The following is a 19,147-nucleotide window of genomic DNA, read 5'->3' on the forward strand; positions in this document are numbered from 1 at the left end:
TGTAAACATTTTTATGTTATATAAGTCGAAGTTAAATCAAGCCACTTGAGTTTACTGAATATGCATTAAAGATGTAAAATATTTGAAATAGTCTTTAAGGGGGACATTTCACATCACAATAAATATTTCCCATAATATGAAAAAAATTTAATGATTTTTTGTGTGAAAAATCTACATCAGTCAAAGACTTCTACATATTATGCATAAAATTTAAGTTGCTCTTAAGACTCTTTTAGTTAACAATAACTTTGGCACAATCAAATATTCTACCACTATCCAATTTCACTTCAGTTAACAAACAAATAAATTACAGTATGGAAAATTGATTTCAGATGCATCAGGTTCCATTTTCAAAAGTTTGTCTTTAATAGTGACTTTCATTCTTGTATTTTAAATATCTGTAAAAGAAATATGGCCTCTTGCAGTTTAATTGCAATTGACAACATAGAAGTTACATTTTCATCAAACCTTGTAATCAGTAAAGTTCCCAGCCAATTTTTTTTTAAATTAGGCTATCGAACTTTGCCCACATAAGGCCATGGAAAAGTGAATGTTGGTTTCCCCTCACATGTGAAAATTATTAAGGCCTGGCAGGCCTGAATTTTTTTTATTTTATTTTATTTTTTTGTGAAAAAACAGTTTCGCTCTTCAGAGAATGTTGTTGTTAACTTGGCAGTAAATTCTTGTTTTACATTCTATATTGTTGCATAAGCTATGTGAAACTAAAGGAATGTTATTTGAGCAATGTTGAATCATATTTAAAATATTATCAGAGAATTTCAAAAAGCATCATTGAAAAATTGTCAATAGAAACCAAAGCAACTCTTTTTTTTCATCTGGAAAAAAAAGAAAGAAGAAAAACAAATTGACCCAGAGGTTAAAAAGAGACCCGGCAAGATTAGGGGAAGGAAACAATCATTTTTGCATGGCCTAATGGAAAATTACAACATAATTGACAAAAATGTAAACTGTGCAATAGGCAGTGCATTTTAGATCTAAGGCTATAAAATCAACGACACCTTCTGATTTACATTGAGAGAGGGGGTTTCATGCTGTTTGGATAGCAATGCAAGTGAGGTAACCTAACACAGTGAAATAACTTAGTGAAAAATTTTCATAGCTATAGACTAGGTAAATACTTGCATGAAATTTGCCTATAGAAGTGTCAACAAAACAAACACCATATGTACTGCAACCTTCAGAGGAATCTTCCTACAATATAAATTATACATTGTTCACAATTATACACTAAAGTGTCAACAAAACAAACACTATGTGTACTGCAACCTTCAGAGGAATCTTCCTATACAATATAAATTATACAATATTCCCAATTATACACTAAAGTGAATATGTTATCTAACCTTTCACACTGATGTGTGCGTCATCTGAATTTTCACAATGAAGTGTATATCTTACGTGTCATCTGACGGTCACACTGAAGTTTACAATTTACATGTTATCTAACTTTTCCCACCAAAGAGAACATGTTATCAGACTTTTAACACTGAAGTGTACATCCTACATGTTATCAGACTTTTAACACTGAAGTGTACATCCTACATGTTATCATACTTTTCGCACTGAAGTGTACATCCTACATGTTATCAGACTTTTCACACTGAAGTGAACATCCTACATGTTATCAGACTTTTAACACTGAAGTGAACATCCTACATGTTATCAGACTTTTAACACTGAAGTGTACATCCTACAAGTTATCAGACTTTTAACACTGAAGTGTACATCCTACATGTTATCAGACTTTTAACACTGAAGTGTACATCCTACATGTTATCAGACTTTTCACACTGAAGTGTACATCCTACATGTTATCAGACTTTTCACACTGAAGTGTACATCCTACATGTTATCAGACTTTTCACACTGAAATGTACATCCTACAAGTTATCAGACTTTTCACAATGAAATGCATCATTCAATATCAACTTCTAAGTTGTTTTGCAATTCATCCTACTTGGCTTATTTACTTTTTTTAAGCAATGGTATAAATAAATACTGCAACAAAGTTGGGAAACTTATTAATATATTTGAATATCCTGTATTTCAGTGGCTGAAGTTGGTTGGTCTGGGTCATATTTGGGTTTTTTTCTATGTTGTTTTAGCATATATATATATCAGGTCTTTGTTTTTTTCTTGTTTTTTTAATAGTTTTACATCATGTACATATTGTCAAGACAAGGACTGTTATAGCTAACTATACTGTATGGGTTTTCTAATTGATTATCTCATCAAGGGGAGGCTTGAGGTTTTTCATATGATGAAGACATAATCTTTCAATCAGTTTAATTGAGGTCTGGAGCTGGCATGTCAGTAACTGCTAGTAGTCTGTTGTTATTTATGTATTATTGTCATTTTGTTTATTTTCTTTTGTTTCCTATTCTGACATCGGACTTGGACTTCTCTTGAACTGAGTTTTACTGTGCGTACTGTTGTACGTTTGTTTTTTCTACATTGGCTAGAGGTATAGGGGGAGGGTTGAGATCTCAAAAAACATGTTTAACCTTGCCGCATTTTTGCACCTGTCCCAAGTCAGGAGCCTCTGGCCTTTGTTAGTCTTGTATCATTTTTAATTTTAGTTTCTTGTGTTTAATTTGGAGTTTAGTATGGTGTCCATTATCACTGAACTAATATACATATTTGTTTAGGGGCCGGCTGAAGGACGCCTCCGGGTGCAGGAGTTTCTCACTGCATTGAAGACCCATTAGTGGCCTTCTGCTGTTGTCTGATCTATGGCCGGGTTTTTGTCTCTTTGACACATTCCCCATTTCCATTCTCAATTTTATTGTAATATCTTTTTAGTAAAACAGTTCTTTTGCTTTTGTGAACTGCTTTTTTTCTTTTTTTTTTTGTGTTTATGCTTTTTTTCTTCAACCATTAACCTTTTCCCAAGTAATCAGATATATGGAGGTGATACAAAAATCAGATTCTAAATTCCATTGTGAGTTATGTCCCTTTTCTTACCTTTTCAGCAATACCAAGTAAGAAGTTACTTTTAGCCTCTGTTGCATCACCATCCAGAAAACTAAATGTCTGTGTTCCTTTAGTGGTCACACGGCATACTTCACGCCTTACTACTTTGTCAAACTTTGTGGCCATTCTAGACACTGCAAGATGAATATTGTTTTCTATCAGGCTTTTAAAGTCAATTATTAACAGGTTACACACAAAAAATATTAACTGTTGAATGTTAAGGACCTCTGTATGTGAGCTAAATTCAAGAAAGATCATGTGACCATTGTATCCTCATGGAATGAAATATATGATCAGCTAAATATTGTGATCTCTGTATCTAAGCCAAATTCAGGAGAGATCCCCTAGATAGTGATACCTCTGTATAAGAGCAAATTTTTAAAAAGACAATAAAAGAATGGTTGAGGTCAATGGTACAGCAACCAAATAACACATAAAACAGTATACATATAGATCTATATATATATAGCTTTTTCAATTTACAACTGTAAATTTTTTTATTTTGGCAATGTTTATATCATTGTGAAAATTGTGATAGCAGCGTTTCACAAATCTTTATAATGAATCTCACATTTACAGTGATATTGTTGTCTTTTTTCAAAACTACCTCTACCGTTTTTTATTGGGAAAAATGCATATTTTTTATTGAAATTGGGAAATTTGTATATTTTATTCTAAACACATTTCCGATTTTTTGCCGACCTTTGCAGTCTTTTTTGCACTGTTTTTTCATGTATATTTTGGTTGTCAGACATTTTCAACCTGAAAGGTACTTTTCTAAGAGGGGAAAGAAACAGAAGCAATGATGGTACTTAATGCATTGAAAACCACATGTGTTACAAACACCATGATGATTCTGATCAGAAAACCGGATCTCAAAAGTGCTTTCTAATAGCAAAATAATAACATGAATACGATATTTACAATCATTACTACCAATGCCATCACTGTTTGGGGAAAATGTAAAACTTTTTGGGAGGAATTTTAAGCCATTTTTTTAAGTAATTGGGAATTTTCTCTAGGGGAAAAAGCCGAATTTCGGCTGTAATTTGAGGCAAACAATATCACTGATTTATGTCCCATTTTTCATCAATCCCAATAATAAAAGCATGCAGAATTTTCTGAACTTACAAATAATTCTTTCTTATTAATGTAAATTTTTTTTCAACATGTAAATAAAATCTTAAATGCAAATATGAGATTGAAACTTTTTTTCGTAACATGAAACTATTAAATCAAAATTCTTACTCGTATCACACAATGACACATTGTATCATAGAGAATGAAGTCCTCATTTCAGCAGAAAAAGTCAATATAATAATCAATATCCTAGTGAATCCAAAATTGTTAACTTTCTATTTTATCTCTTTCCCATATATATGTGCCAGTCATTTTGTTGCAAGGGAGGTAATTTTAACAGTTTCAGAATCAAATTTTGAAATCCTTTTTAATTCATTTCTCATGAATAATTGGCACAAAAATTTAATTAATTTGGTTTTTTTTAATTACAAAAAATAATATAAATGACAATGCACGAGTTATACAGTCTTCGTCCTCTTTCAAAAGTTATACCAGCCTATTATTAAAGTTGATCAATATATTGAGGAATATTGTGCAAATATGATATACAGCTCTGGACAAAATTCCTCAATACCAGTGCAATAATCCTATAGTATAAAAACTTCAATGTGCTTCTAATAAATGATCTTACTGGTTTTCAGTCTATCATTCATCATATCCGGTGTTTCAGTTTGTTCTATTCTAGCAACCTTGTATCCTTTCTGAAGCAAAGTAGAGGCATATCTTGTGTATGCTATTTCTGGAAAGCCTGAATGAGCTTGTTCACCCTATAATAAGTCAAACTATTGTTTTATCAAATTATTTCTTATACTCATCAAATAAACTTCTGTATTTTACAGTATGAATTTTTCAGCAATTTATGGCAGTATTTGTTAGGTCTCTTTATCAGATATAATTAATAGTTTGTTGATTATAAAAATACATATACTGTTTGTCAATTTTATCCCCAAAATAACCAATACACTAAAACCTAATTTTCAACAACAATAAAAAACTAACTTTCGATGTTATATTTTCATTTATAAATGTCTGCGCAACATAGAATTTCTCTAAAAATCTATCAACATTAATTTAACTGATGAATTTCAAATGTTCATATAATATAAACTTCAGAAGAAAAAATTTAACAGGAATCATAAGCTATTTTAACATGCGATTCATATTCAGTGTGAATTTCCGTAATTCATATTAAAAGAACGGAAACCAATTTTGAGAAGTAAGGATGGACAAGGGTAACACTTAATGCCCCCACTGTTGACTGGGACATAAAAATATAGAATATTTCATGTGAAGATAATGCAAGCTTACAAACTAAAACAGTTAATAGTATTTACCTTCATGTATATTATTCCAAGTTCATTAACTCCAACTACAGCATCCATGTGGAACAATTCATAAAATTTACCCATCTGTAATAAAAAAGATTTTACAATAAATTTTCAGTATTTTTCTTAATGTTTTGTACTTTCTCAATATGAGACTGATTATAAATGAGCAGAGTAAGAAATCTAGCTACATCAGCACCCTCATACTTTTTCTTTTTTTCTTTTATTTCATTTTGTTTTCATTTTGAGACAAAAGTCATCCTGTGATTTCAGTTATTAGTGCTCTGCTTGTTTATTCTGGTAGCAGTTAGTAATTTTGGCAAAAATAATTTGAGCATAAAGTGATTCTTTTACGTTTTGTCATGCTGGGGCCCATTATAGCTTGCTAAGTGGTATGGGTTTTGTTCATTGTTGAAGGCCATACAGTGATCCAAAGTTGCTCACTTCTATGTCATTTGGTCTCTGGTGGAACCTTTTCTCATTGCAATTTGGCAATCATACCACATCTTCTTATTTTTATATAGAACTGGCTAAAGTGAAACAAGGCTGACAGACACTTCTCTGTGTTGCAGTTGGGAACATTCAAACTTTAAGATAAATTCTTTCAGAGTTTAACCCCACTATTGTAGACATACTTACTTTAAAAAATAGAATGGTATCATAATATTTAGATTTCATCTCCCACCACTGTCTCATACCCTGTGAATAAATAAAAACAGTTGTAGGCTTTTTAAGTTTTTTTGTACAAGCAATTGACGGCCCTGTAGTAAAAATAAAATGCTTCGCTGGGCGCAGCTTGATACGACCGCAGAGGTCGAACCCTGAACAGTTGGGGCAAGTATGGACACAACATTCAAGCTTGATACAGCTCTGAATTTGGATTGTGATTAAATAGTTGACATAGCATAGGTTTCTGACACAGAAAGAATGTGGTCTAAGAACTTGAATTTTTTTAATTTACCTATTATGGTCCAATGTCCAAAATCAAAATACATGGTTAGATTCAGCATATCAAAGAACCCCATATATTCAATTTTTGTTGAAATCAAACAAAGTTTAATTTTGGACCCCAACTTGGACAAACTTGCAAACTGGGCCCATAATCAAAAATCTAAACACATGTTTAGATTCAGCATATCAAAGAACCCCAAGAATTCAATTTTTGTTAAAATCAAACTAAGTTTAATTTTGGACCCTTTGGACCTTAATGTAGACCAATTTAAAAAACAGGACCCAAAATTAAAAATATAAATACACGGTTAGGTTTGGAATATCAAAGAACCCCAATAATTCAATTTTTGATGAAATGAAACAAAGTTTAATTTTGGACCCTTTTGACCTCAATATGAACCAAATTGATAGCGGGCCCTCAAATAAAAAATCTGAATACATGGTTAGATTCAGCATATCAAAGAACCCCATATATTCTATTTTTGTTGAAATAAAACAAAGTTTAATTTTGGACCCCAACTTGGACCAACTTGCAAACTGGGCCCATAATCAAAAATCTAAACACCATGTTTAGATTCAGCATATCAAAGAACCCCAAGAATTCCATTTTTGATAAAATCAAACTAAGTTTAATTTTGGACCCTTTGGACCTTAATGTAGACCAATTTAAACAAGAGTGCACATGCTGAAATGTCTCGCCTTCTTTACTAATCATTGATATTATGTTGATAGTCCTAAATATAAAGCTTTATTACAACTGTCACATAAACTTAACATTAACCAAGTAAACTAAACATTGACCAATGAACCATGAAAATGAGGTCAAGGTCAGATGAACCATGCTAGGCAGGCATGTACAGCTAACAATTCTTCCATACAACAAATATAGTTGACCTATTGCTTATAGTTTAAGAAAAACAGACGAAAACACAAAAACTTAACACTGAGCAATGAACATTGAAAATGAGGTCAAGGTCAAATAAAACCTGCGTAACTGACATATAGATCATAAAATATTTCCATACACCAAATATAGTTGAACTATTGCATATAGTATTAGAAAAAAAGACCAAAACTCAAAAACTTAACTTTGACCACTGAACCATGAAAATGAGGTCAAGGTAAGATGACACCTGCCAGCTAGACATGTACACCTTACAATCATTCCATACACCAAATATAGCTGACCTATTGCATGCAGTATTAGAAAGAAAGACCAAACCTCAAAAACTTAACTTTGACCACTGAACCATGAAAATGAGGTCAAGGTCAGATGACACCTGCCAGCTAGACATGTACACCTTACAATCATTCCATACACCAAATATAGTAGACCTATTGCATACAGTATAAGAAAAACAGACCAAAACACAAAAACTTAACTATAACCACTGAACCATGAAAATGAGGTCAAGGTCAGATGACACCTGCCAGTTGGACATGTACACCTTACAGTCCTTCCATACACCGAATATACTAGACCTATTGCTTATAGTATCTGAGATATGGACTTGACCACGAAAACTTAACCTTGTTCACTGATCCATGAAATGAGGTCGAGGTCAAGTGAAAACTGTCTGACGGGCATGAGGACCTTGCAAGGTACGCACATACCAAATATAGTTATCCTATTACTTATAATAAGAGAGAATTTAACATTACAAAAAATCTGAACTTTTTTTTCAAGTGGTCACTGAACCATGAAAATGAGGTCAAGGACATTGGACATGTGACTGACGGAAACTTCCTAACATGAGGCATCCATATACAAAGTATGAAGCATCCAGGTCTTCCATCTTCTAAAATATAAAGCTTTTAAGAAGTTAGCTAACGCCGCCGCCGCCGCCGCCGCCGCCGTAGCCGCCGCCGCCGGATCGCTATCCCTATGTCGAGCTTTCTGCGACAAAAGTCGCAGGCTCGACAAAAACGGGACACAAAAATTAAAAATCTAAATACACGGTTAGATTTGGCATATCAAAGAACCCCAATAATTCAATTTTTGATGAAATCAAACAAAGTTTAATTTTGGATCCTTTTAACCTCAATATGAACCAATTTGATAGTGGGGCCCACAAATAAAAAATCTAAATACAAGGTTAGATTCAGCATATCAAAGAACCCCATGTATTCAATTTTTGTTGAAATCAAACAAAGTTTAATTTTGGACCCCAATTTGGACCAACTTGAAAACTGGGCCAAAAATCAAAAATTTAAATACATGTTTAGATTCAGCATATCAAAAAACCCCATATATTTAATTTTTGTTAAAATCAAACAAAGTTTAATTTTGGACCCTTTGGACCTTAATGTAGACCAATTTGAAAACTGGACCCAAAATTAAAAATCTAAATACACGGTTAGATTCGGCATAACACATAAATAAATGTGGTCAAATTTACAAATCTAATGCGCCATACTGTGCAATTACAGATAACTTCTTGAAATTTTCAATATTTGAAATTTGAAAAAAAAATAATATTTGAAGAATAATTCTTTTTAATTTCTGAAATCTGAAATGAGAAAAAATTGACCCCCCACAATTTCTTTTTACCCCCTCCCCCTTTTTTCCCCCCCAAAAATCTTTCCCTCAAGATATGGTCATAATCTCAATTCAAATTTCCAATGGAGTTTGCAACCATAATTACCCATTTAAATTTACCATAGTGCTAACTTAATCTATTTTATAATAGAATTTAAAATATAGTGTCAAATCTTTCATATGGATTTTTTTGTAAAAAAAAAAGATGCAATATTTGCAGATATTTTTACTGGTCTTCCTTTATAAATATGCATTTCTTTAAACATAATTTAAAAGCAGTGTAAGGGAAGTAACCAAAACGTTGTATTTGGATTACCTCCCTTACACTGATTTAAATTATTTTAATTGTTCATTAACCATTACTTTATACATATTTTAAAAGCAGTGTAAGGGAGGTAATTTCAATGATGTATTTGATTTATCTCCCTTACACTGCTTTAAATTATGTTTTGTACAAGTATTTGTCCATTAACCAGGACAACCTTGTTTTTCCCCCTTTTTTGCCCCTAATTCCTAAACGGTTTGAGCCATAACCCCCCAAAGCAAATCCTAACCATCCCTTTGTGGTATGGAAACTTGTAGTATAATTTCAGAGAGATCCATACACCGTTCCACAGTTATTGTCTGGAAACTAGAAAATGCTTATTTTTGGCCCCTTTTTGGCCCCTAATTCCTTAACTGTTGGTACCATAACCCCCAAAATCAATCCCAACCTTCCTTTTGTGGTATTTAACCTTATGGTAAAATTTCAAAGAGATCCATTCACTTAAACTAAAGTTGGAGTGCGAAAACCAATGTGTCTTCGGACAACGACGACGACGACAACGCCAACGCCATACCAATATACGACTGCAAAAATTTTTTGTGGTCGTATAAAAATTGGACTGGTTTGTGATTGTTGTTTTTGTTGAACTTTTGAGTACATGTTTAACATACTAAATTCTTGAACTGCCCTATTTCAAATTGGTTTCAAACTATATAAGAAATTCAAATTTTTGTTATACAAAAGGCTGCATGTTTGATAGCTAGGGTCATTAGGTCCTTGTCTAAAGTGTGTGGTGAAAATTAGTGACCGATTTTTAACATGATGACTGCATTGTTTAATCAACAATGATTTGTGATCAATGCTTCATGTTATGCCGAGTCTCTGACAAGTTTGTTACTATACATACAGATGTTTCTTTGCAAAGGAATTGTTCTTTTAAACATTTGCAGTTTTCAAACTTATCCTCCACATGATTTGTACCATGTTAAAATTGCATACTATAGATTAGTTTTTCATGGATAACAATTTCAGTGGATTGAGGAAAATTTTATATTTTTGTGGATATATAGTATCATGGTTTTGCCAAAGTCTTTATACAAGTCTATGAAAATATGCACTTTGCTAAACATTTAAATTCGTGGTTTACCTATCCCCACTAGATCCACAAAAAATTGGTATCCCAAGAATAACAATTAATCCACAGCATGCTACTGATGACCTGATGACCTATGATTCTCTATTTTTCAAAAAAATGTAATGTTAGAATTTATTAATGAGTGAAATAGTACTTACTGGTGTTTGTTGTTTCAGAAAAGTATCTGGTATAGAAACTGTTCTAGGATCATAATCTGGGTCAGATTCTGGGTGACCCTTAATGTCTCTGTACATAAGATACAAGAGTTTAGTTAGACAACAATAATTCAAATATCTTCAAATCAGTCACGATCATAATTCAATGTGATTGAAATACTGATTCTGTGTTCACACTTTAAATAGATCTGACAACACTCTGTTCTACTTTCTGTTTTGAAAACCTTTTGGGATTCTCTGGTTTTGTCCTGATAATACACACCTTCAAATATTTGAAGGCTGAAATTTCATTGGCTGATGAAATAATTACCCAAACAGATCCTTGTAAGCAAAGCAAGGACACAGAATTTGTATTTCAATGAGATTGAATTATACAGTAGGTGTTAAGCAAAATAAAAGATAACGTGTTCTTATATTTATGTTTATATTTATGTTTCCATTCATTTTGCAATGGAAATTCCAGGGTTTTCCACTGGACATTCATTTATTTTCAAGAATTGTTGAAGAAGGCACTGATGAAGAAATCATAATATATGTTTGACTATACATAAGTTATTGTACAAAAATTCCATTTCAATCAAAACTCAAGTAATAACCATTAGCTGCTATAATCATGGCAAAAAATACTGTTTTATACATAATAAAAATATAAGTTTAAAAGACTATAACAGTAATTCTAAAGAGAGGAAAGGAAATAAATATGCAACTGAAACCTTGGCACAAAAACTGGATTGAGCTATTTTTGTTTAACAGAAATTTAGACTGGTGAATGGCCAATGTTTGTCTGACCTCATTGTTGGATTTGTTCTTAGTCAAGCATGTTTCCAGAAGTCTGACATCAATTATTGGGTTATTCATTCAATCGTGTATTACTTTAAATACTTTAAACTAGTTTTTTAAAAGAGTGTCTTATAATTTGCCAAGAAAGAATGTTTGTCATTAAATTATGAGAATATAGAAAGTAATGTTTTACAGTTTTACTTACAAAATTTTGCCTGGTTGTAAGAAAGGTAATTTTACATGTGGAAAGTTGGCTTCTTGTTCTGATGATCCAGTAACACTCGGACCCTGAAACAATTTAATGTATATGATACAGATTTATCTGGACCCTGAAACAATGTAATGTATATGATACAGATTTACCTGGACCATGAAATAATTTAATATATATATAAGATCCAGTAACAATCAGACCCTGTAACAATAAAGTTTATAACTCATACAGTTTAATTCAATGAACATGATGAATAACAAACGTAAGCCTGTATTATATAAGTCTGACCATTGGACCAATACCTACAAAGAAAGTACAATCATTACATGCATAAAGATTCTTTTTCTTCCTATGACTAGGTTAAGTCTTGACATGGTTTAGCCATATCCAGAAAGTCCCTTTCAGTTAATAGGTTGTGTTTGACTTGGTAAAGCCATACTCACAGAGTTTCAAAAGATGAAAAGTAGGCTAATATTGATTTGATTTAGGCATGCATACAAAGTTTTGGTAGTAAAATAGCATCTGTTTCATTTAACTATACTTACCGAATCACTGGCAGAAAACATTGATAGCCTTGACTTGGTTTTGTCTCCAACACTTGGCGTAAATGAATTTCTATTGGCAGATGGAGTTAAGCTTGAAGGAGTATCACTGATCTTTTGTTTAGGTGGAGGACGCTTACGTTTCCTGTTTTCATTCTGAAAGAAATGGACACTTTAAAAACAAGAATGTGTCCATAGTACACGGATGCCCCACTCGCACCATCATTTTCTATGCTCAGTAGACCGTGAAATTGGGGTCAAAACTCTAATTTGGCATTTGAATTAGAAAGATCATATCATAGGGAACATGTGTATTATGTTTCAAGTTGATTGGACTTCAACTTCATCAAAAACTACCATGACCAAAAACTTTTACCTGAAGCGGGACAGACGGACAAACGGACAGACGCACAGACCGAAAAAACATAATGCCCCTAGGTGGGGCATAAAAAAACTTCTATAAGTACAATTCATTAAACCAAATGTTGGTTTGCGGTCTCATTAAAAGATATACTCTGCATTTGGTTTCATTCATAATAAATATGAACAAGCATTCTGATAGTATTGCATGGCAATACATAGTCCCCTACCGGTTAAAAATTCATTGTATAGGAACAAAATTCTAACTTGATATGTAACTTGTCATGATGAAACTATATACCAAATACCAAATCAATATCTTCAAGAACGAAGAAAAAGTGTGGAAAACTGATTTGCTAGACTGACGGATAGACAGACGGACAGACAGACGGACAGACAGACAGACAGACGGAGTGCAAACCTAAAGTCCCAATCGACTTCGTCAGTAGGGGACTCATAATTACTTACTGCAAGGAATCATCAAAAATTATAAAACTAATATATTTTCACAAATGGCAATGTTTAAAAACTTCTGAATGGTATTAGTGTGGATATAGAGGGACAGACCTTGACAGGAGAATCTATTTCCGATTCGTGGTCAATATCAGATACATCATTTTCATCGACACCACTGCTGTCATCTTCTTCACCACTACTGTCTGAACCTGGTTTAAACTCATCTCCTGTAAAAAGTTAAAAAACCAAACCATAAACTAGAGGCTCTAAAGAGCCTGTGTCGCTCACCTTGGTATATGTGCATATTAAACAAAGGACACAGATGGATTCATGACAAAATTGTGTTTTGGTGATGATGATGTGTTTGTAGATCTTACTTTACTGAACATTCTTGCTGCTTACAATTATCTCTATCTATAATGAACTTGGCCCAGTAGTTACAGTGGAAAATATTTTGTAAAAATTTACAAAAATTTACAAAATTTATGAAAATTGTAAAAAATTTACTATGAAAGGCAATAACTCCTTAAGGGGTCAATTGACAATTTTGGTCATGTTGACTTATTTGTAGATCTTACTTTCCTGTACTTTATTGCTGTTTACAGTTTATCTCTATCTATAATAATATTCAAGATAATAACCAAAAACGGCAAAATTACCTTAAAATTACCAATTCAGGGGCAGCAACCCAACAATGGGTTGTCAGATTCATCTGAAAATTTCAGGGCAGATAGATCTTGACCTGATAAACAATTTCACCCCATGTCAGATTTGCTCTAAATGCTTTGGTTTCAGAGATATAAGCCAAAATCTACATTTTACCCCTATGTTCTATTTTTAGCCATGGCGGCCATCTTGGTTGGTTGCTGGGTCACCGGACACAATTTTTAAACTAGATACCCCAATGATGATTGTGGCCAAGTTTGGTTTAATTTGTCTTAGTAGTTTCAGAGGAAAAGATTACAAAAATTTACGAAAAATGGTTAAAAATTGACTATAAAGGGCAATAACTCCTTAAGGGGTCAACTGACCATTTTGGTCAAGTTGACTTAATTGTAGATCTTATCTTGCTGAACATTATTGCTGTTTACAGATTATCTCTATCTATAATAATATTCAAGATAATAACCAAAAACGGCAAAATTTCCTTAAAATTACCAATTCAGAGGCAGCAACCCAACAACAGGTTGTCAGATTCATCTGAAAATTTCAGGGCAGATAGATCTTGACCTGATAAACAATTTCACCCCATGTCAGATTTGCTCTAAATGCTTTGGTTTCAGAGATATAAGCCAAAATCTACATTTTACCCCTATGTTCTATTTTTAGCCATGGCGGCCATCTTGGTTGGTTGGCCGGGTCACTGGACACATTTTTAAACTAGATACCCCAATGATGATTGTGGCCAAGTTTGGTTTAATTTGGCCAAGTAGTTTCAGAGGAGGAGATTTTTGTAAAAGTTAACGACGACGGATGCCAAGTGATGAGAAAAGCTCACTTGGCCCTTTGGACCAGGTGAGCTAAAAATGTGGACACAGATGATGCCCCCGCTTGCATATCATATAATTAAAAAGGGACATAACTGAAGAACAGTAAAAGTGATGCTATCCAAATTTGAACTTGATCTGAGTTTTGTGGTAATAAGCATTGTGTGTAAGTCTCATAACATTTGGTTGAGGCTAACTTAAGTAGAGAACAGAAACTAAAAATTCGGCAATTTTTCTATTTGTAAACACGCATAACTCTAGAACAGTTTTGTAGAAGTTTTATAACATTTGGTTGAGACAAACTAAAAAATTCTGCAATTTTTATGTTTATAAAGGGACATAACTCAAGAATGGTAAAAGTGTCACCACCAAATTTCATACTTAATCTGTATTATGTAGTAATAAGCATTGTGTATAAGTTTCATAACATTTGGTTGAGGCAAACTAAAGTTAGAAAACGGAAACAAAAAATTTGTACTTGATCTTAGTTTTGTGGTAATGAATATTGTGCATAGGTTTCATAATGTTTGGTGCAAACTTAAGTTACAGAATGGAAACTAAAAATTTTGCAATCTTTCCATTTATAAAGAGGAATAACTCAATAATGGTTAAAGTGACACTACCCAAATTCAACTCGATCTGTGCTTTATCAGTGGAAGTCAAAATTAAACATTGCATTGTATAAAGCATTGATTGTAGTAGATTCAACTATAATCATGGACAAAGGAAGATAACTCCAATTTTAAACTAGAGGCTCTCAAGAGCCTGTGTCGCTCACCTGTATTTACTGATGCTTTGGAAATCATGTAAAATAAGGTTAAAATCATAATTAATAGTATTAGATATTAGATATTATAATGATATCTAAGATAATAATAAAAAACTGCAAAATTTTTGTAAAATTACTAACTCAGGGGCAGCAACCCAACAACAGGTTGTTGGATTCGTCTGGAAATTTCAGGGCAGAAATCTAAATCTGATGAACATTTTTGCCACCTGTCTGATTTGCTCTAAATGCTTTAGTTTCAGAGATATAAACCAAAAACTGCATTTTACCCCTATGTTCTATTTTTAACCAAGTTGGCCATGATGGTTGGAAGGCAGGGTCATCGGACACATTTTTAAAACAAGATACCCTAATAATGATTATGGCCAAGTATGGTTAAATTTGTCTCAGTAGTTTCAGAGAAGAAGATTTTTGTAAAAGATAACAAAAATTTACGAAAAATTGTTAAAAATTGACTATTAAGGGCAATAATTCCTAAAGGGGTCGACTGACAATTTTGGTCATGACAACTTATTTGTAGATCTTACTTTGCTGAACATTATTGCTGTTTACAGTTTATCTCTATCTATAATAATATTCAAGATAATAACCAAAAACAGAAAATTTCCTAAAAATTACCAATTCAGGGGCAGCAACCCAACAACTGGTTGTCAGATTTTTCTGAAAATTTCAGGGCAGATAGATCTTGACCTGATAATCAGTTTTACCCTAGTCAGATTTACTCTAAATGCTTTGGTTTCAGAGATATCAGCCAAAATCTACATTTTACCCCTATGTTCTATTTTTAGCCATGGCGGCCATCTTGGTTGGTTGGCGGGGTCATCCGACACATTTTTTAAACTAGATACCCTAATGATGATTGTGACAAAGTTTGGTTAAATTTGGCCTAGTGGTTTCAGAGGAGAAGATTTTTGTAAAAAGCTAATGACGACGACAACGCCGACGGACGACGGACACCAAGTGATGAGAAAAGCTCACTTGGCCCTTTGGGCCAGGTGAGCTAAAAATACTTGATATTCAAAAGAAAATAAAAATTTTGCAATTTTTCCATTTATAAAGGGGCATAACTCTAGAACGGTTAAAGTGGCGCCACCAAAATTCAATCTTGATCTGTGTTTTGTGGTAAGAAGCATTGTGTATAAGTTTCATAACATTTGGTTGAGGCAAACTTAAGTTAGATTGATTGATTGATTGTTGATTGCTTAACGTCCAGTGGCAAATATTTCATGCATATTCAGGACGAGAACAAATTAACAATAAATACAATAGGTAGGTTCTGTAATAGGGACGTCCGGGATTAAGGTCCGAGAAATTTAGACTGCCACGGGAAATGAGGGTATATTGGATAGGCACAGAAATTTAGCCTTGCAACAGGTCACCTACGGACCCCTCAAAGAGTTGTTGCAAGGGTTCTTAACGTGCAAAGAATGTGGCACTCTCTTTACACGAGGCATCGGATTTAACGTCCCCATTCTGACCGGACGTGGCTGCAAATTTGTACATCCCGCACAGCCTAACGGACGCCCCACTTTAGCAAGGGTTTTACTGCCAGTCGGAGGAAGACCAATGGTGACCATACTTCTATTCCCCAGTCACCCTTGGGGGTACTTAAGTTAGAGAACAGAAACTAAAAATTATGCAATTTTTCCGTTCATAAAGGGGCATAACTCTAGAACAATTAAAGTGACGCCACATAATTCAAACTTGATCTGTCTTTTGTGGTAATAAGCATTGTGTATAATTTCATAACATTTGGTTGAGGCAAACTCAAGTTAGAGAACAGAAACCAATTTCGGGACGTACGGACGGACGGACGTACGGACGGACGGACGTACGTACGTACAGACGGACAAGGGTAAAACTTAATGCCCCCACCGCTACGGTGGGGGCATAAATATGTTCTTATTTTTCAAAATTCTGCAAAAACATTTTTGGAGATGTAGGTAGCATTATATCTTTTTAAGTTAAAAATAATCTTGTACTGTTTTTTTTTTTTTAGAAAGTGATAAACAGTGCCAATTTGATTAAATTAGTTCAGAATATGTGAATCAACCAGTTTTATCATGACTTTTAACTGTATAAGAATGTCTACCATGTAGATACGAAGGAAAATAAAGAAACTGAAGAAGGTCAGTGGCCGAAACGTCTTAAAAATTGGTTTACTTCTACATTAATGTATAAGAAGCTTCAAAATATCAAGTTAAGACAATTTGATGATTCGACTGTTGCCTACTTAATTTGTTACTCAAAACATCTGTATTCATTCTTTTCAATTTAAAGCAATCTAAATTTTCCATGTTTCTTCAGAATAAATGAAACCAATTAAAACTTTGTATTATTTATTCTCAATGTCAACCAATCTAAACTTGACAATTATTCATTTTCAATCTCAACCAATCCAAACTTTGCAATTATTAATGGTAAATTTCAACTAATCCAAACTTGACAATTATTCATTTTCAATCTCATGCAACCAATCCAAACTTTGCAATTATTAATGGTAAATTTCAACTAATCCAAACTTGACAATTATTCATTTTCAATCTCAACCAATCCAAACTTGGCAATTATTAATGGTAAATTTCAACTAATCCAAACTTGACAGTTATTAATTTTCAATCTCAACCAATCCAAACTTGACAATTATTCATTCTCAATTTCAACCAATTCAAACTGAATAATTATCAATATTAAATCTAAAGCAATCTAAACTTTGCAATTATAAATGTAAAATTTCAATCAATCCAAACTTGACCATTATTCATTTTTGATCTCAACCAATCCAGACATTCCATTCATGTTGGACATACAGTGATCTATAATTGTTATCATCCATGTCCTTTGGTCTCTGGTAGTCAGTTGTCTCAATAACAATTTAACCACAATTCCTTCTTTTTATATTACTATTTTTCATTCTTCTCAATTTTAATCATTCAGAGTTTCTCCAATCATCCCTAATTTTACTTCACCCACCTGAATCTTCATCAGAACTATTTTTACTTTCTATTATCCTTCGTCTTTTAAGTTTTGGTTGTCTAGCAGACCGTCTGCCTTTGCGTGGAGATTTCTTTGGCGTTTTCTTAGGTGTAGTCTGTAATCAGATGAAAGAATGAAGCAATATTTAAAAGCCAATCCTTTTTTAGCCAGGGTTATTCCAGAACTACTTGTTAACTCTTTCAACACTGCATAACTTTCAATGTATTATACCCTTCAACACTAAGTAACTTTGAGAATTTTCATTTATTTAGGGTAGGTACTTTTAAACTGATGTATATTTGTACTCAAGTCATCCAATTCCATCATATGAGGTATCAAAATAATCAGCATACTTTGTACTTGCTGTACCTGTTGTCTTATTGTCACTTATGGTGACATACAGGTGAGATACAGGTAAAAATACAGGTAAATCAGGTAATTTTAACTATGACATCACTTTTATTTTGTTTGAGTTTATATTGATTTGATAGTTTATGATTATTAAAAAAAAAAAAAAAGTGATATTGTCTCAATTGACAAAGTATTTGTACTTCATTAGCACAGGTAAATGTGTAAACTTTCATGTATGATTTTCGGGTTGCGTTCAAATTAGTTAAGTTGACAATAGAAGTGACAACTTCTTCAGTATAAAAACATTGAAAATAGTTCAGGGCAGATGCTGAAGTGTCAAAATTTCTAACTGGGCCAATCTGTTCCCTAAATTCACAAATGTTTCTTTGAGTTTCCATGTGTCAAAATTTTTGTCAACATGTCCGCGGCTTCAAACCCCTCAAAGTCATCTTCATCATCACTGTCCCCTACTATATTTCTCCATTGCCTTTCTAATTCACTTTTTTCAGCTTGATTAACATTTATTAAGTCAAATTGGCCAACATAATCAATAATTTCGTCTCCTGACCATTCGTTATCAATATCGCTATCCGCCATTTTGTGTACAAAATTTCCAAAAATTTATATAATGACAGACCAATATTTACTTTATTTTCCGTTAAAAGTACGGAAAAAGCCAAAGAACTCGAATGAATGTATATGATGCTAGTATTTTACTTTAGAGGGATT

The 19,147-nt window shown here is 33.0% G+C and overlaps 1 protein-coding gene across 1 annotated transcript in view; it reads right to left on the minus strand.

The window, feature by feature from the left end:
- The window catches only part of LOC127723518 (DNA mismatch repair protein Msh6-like), a 61,483-nt gene that overhangs the window by 28,901 nt on the left and 13,435 nt on the right, over positions 1-19,147 (minus strand). Inside the window, exons 5-14 of the mRNA XM_052230157.1 lie at positions 18,065-18,182; positions 12,929-13,044; positions 12,005-12,157; positions 11,451-11,533; positions 10,448-10,535; positions 6,039-6,098; positions 5,409-5,483; positions 4,706-4,841; positions 2,986-3,128; positions 1,144-1,212 (exon numbers count right to left, since the gene is read on the minus strand). Coding sequence (XP_052086117.1) covers positions 1,144-1,212; positions 2,986-3,128; positions 4,706-4,841; positions 5,409-5,483; positions 6,039-6,098; positions 10,448-10,535; positions 11,451-11,533; positions 12,005-12,157; positions 12,929-13,044; positions 18,065-18,182 — 1,041 coding nt within the window. The remainder of the gene's footprint in view (positions 1-1,143; positions 1,213-2,985; positions 3,129-4,705; positions 4,842-5,408; positions 5,484-6,038; positions 6,099-10,447; positions 10,536-11,450; positions 11,534-12,004; positions 12,158-12,928; positions 13,045-18,064; positions 18,183-19,147) is intronic.

Source organism: Mytilus californianus, unplaced genomic scaffold, assembly GCF_021869535.1.
Source record: "Mytilus californianus isolate M0D057914Y unplaced genomic scaffold, xbMytCali1.0.p SCAF_13, whole genome shotgun sequence".
Taxonomy (NCBI): Eukaryota; Metazoa; Mollusca; class Bivalvia; order Mytilida; family Mytilidae; genus Mytilus; species Mytilus californianus.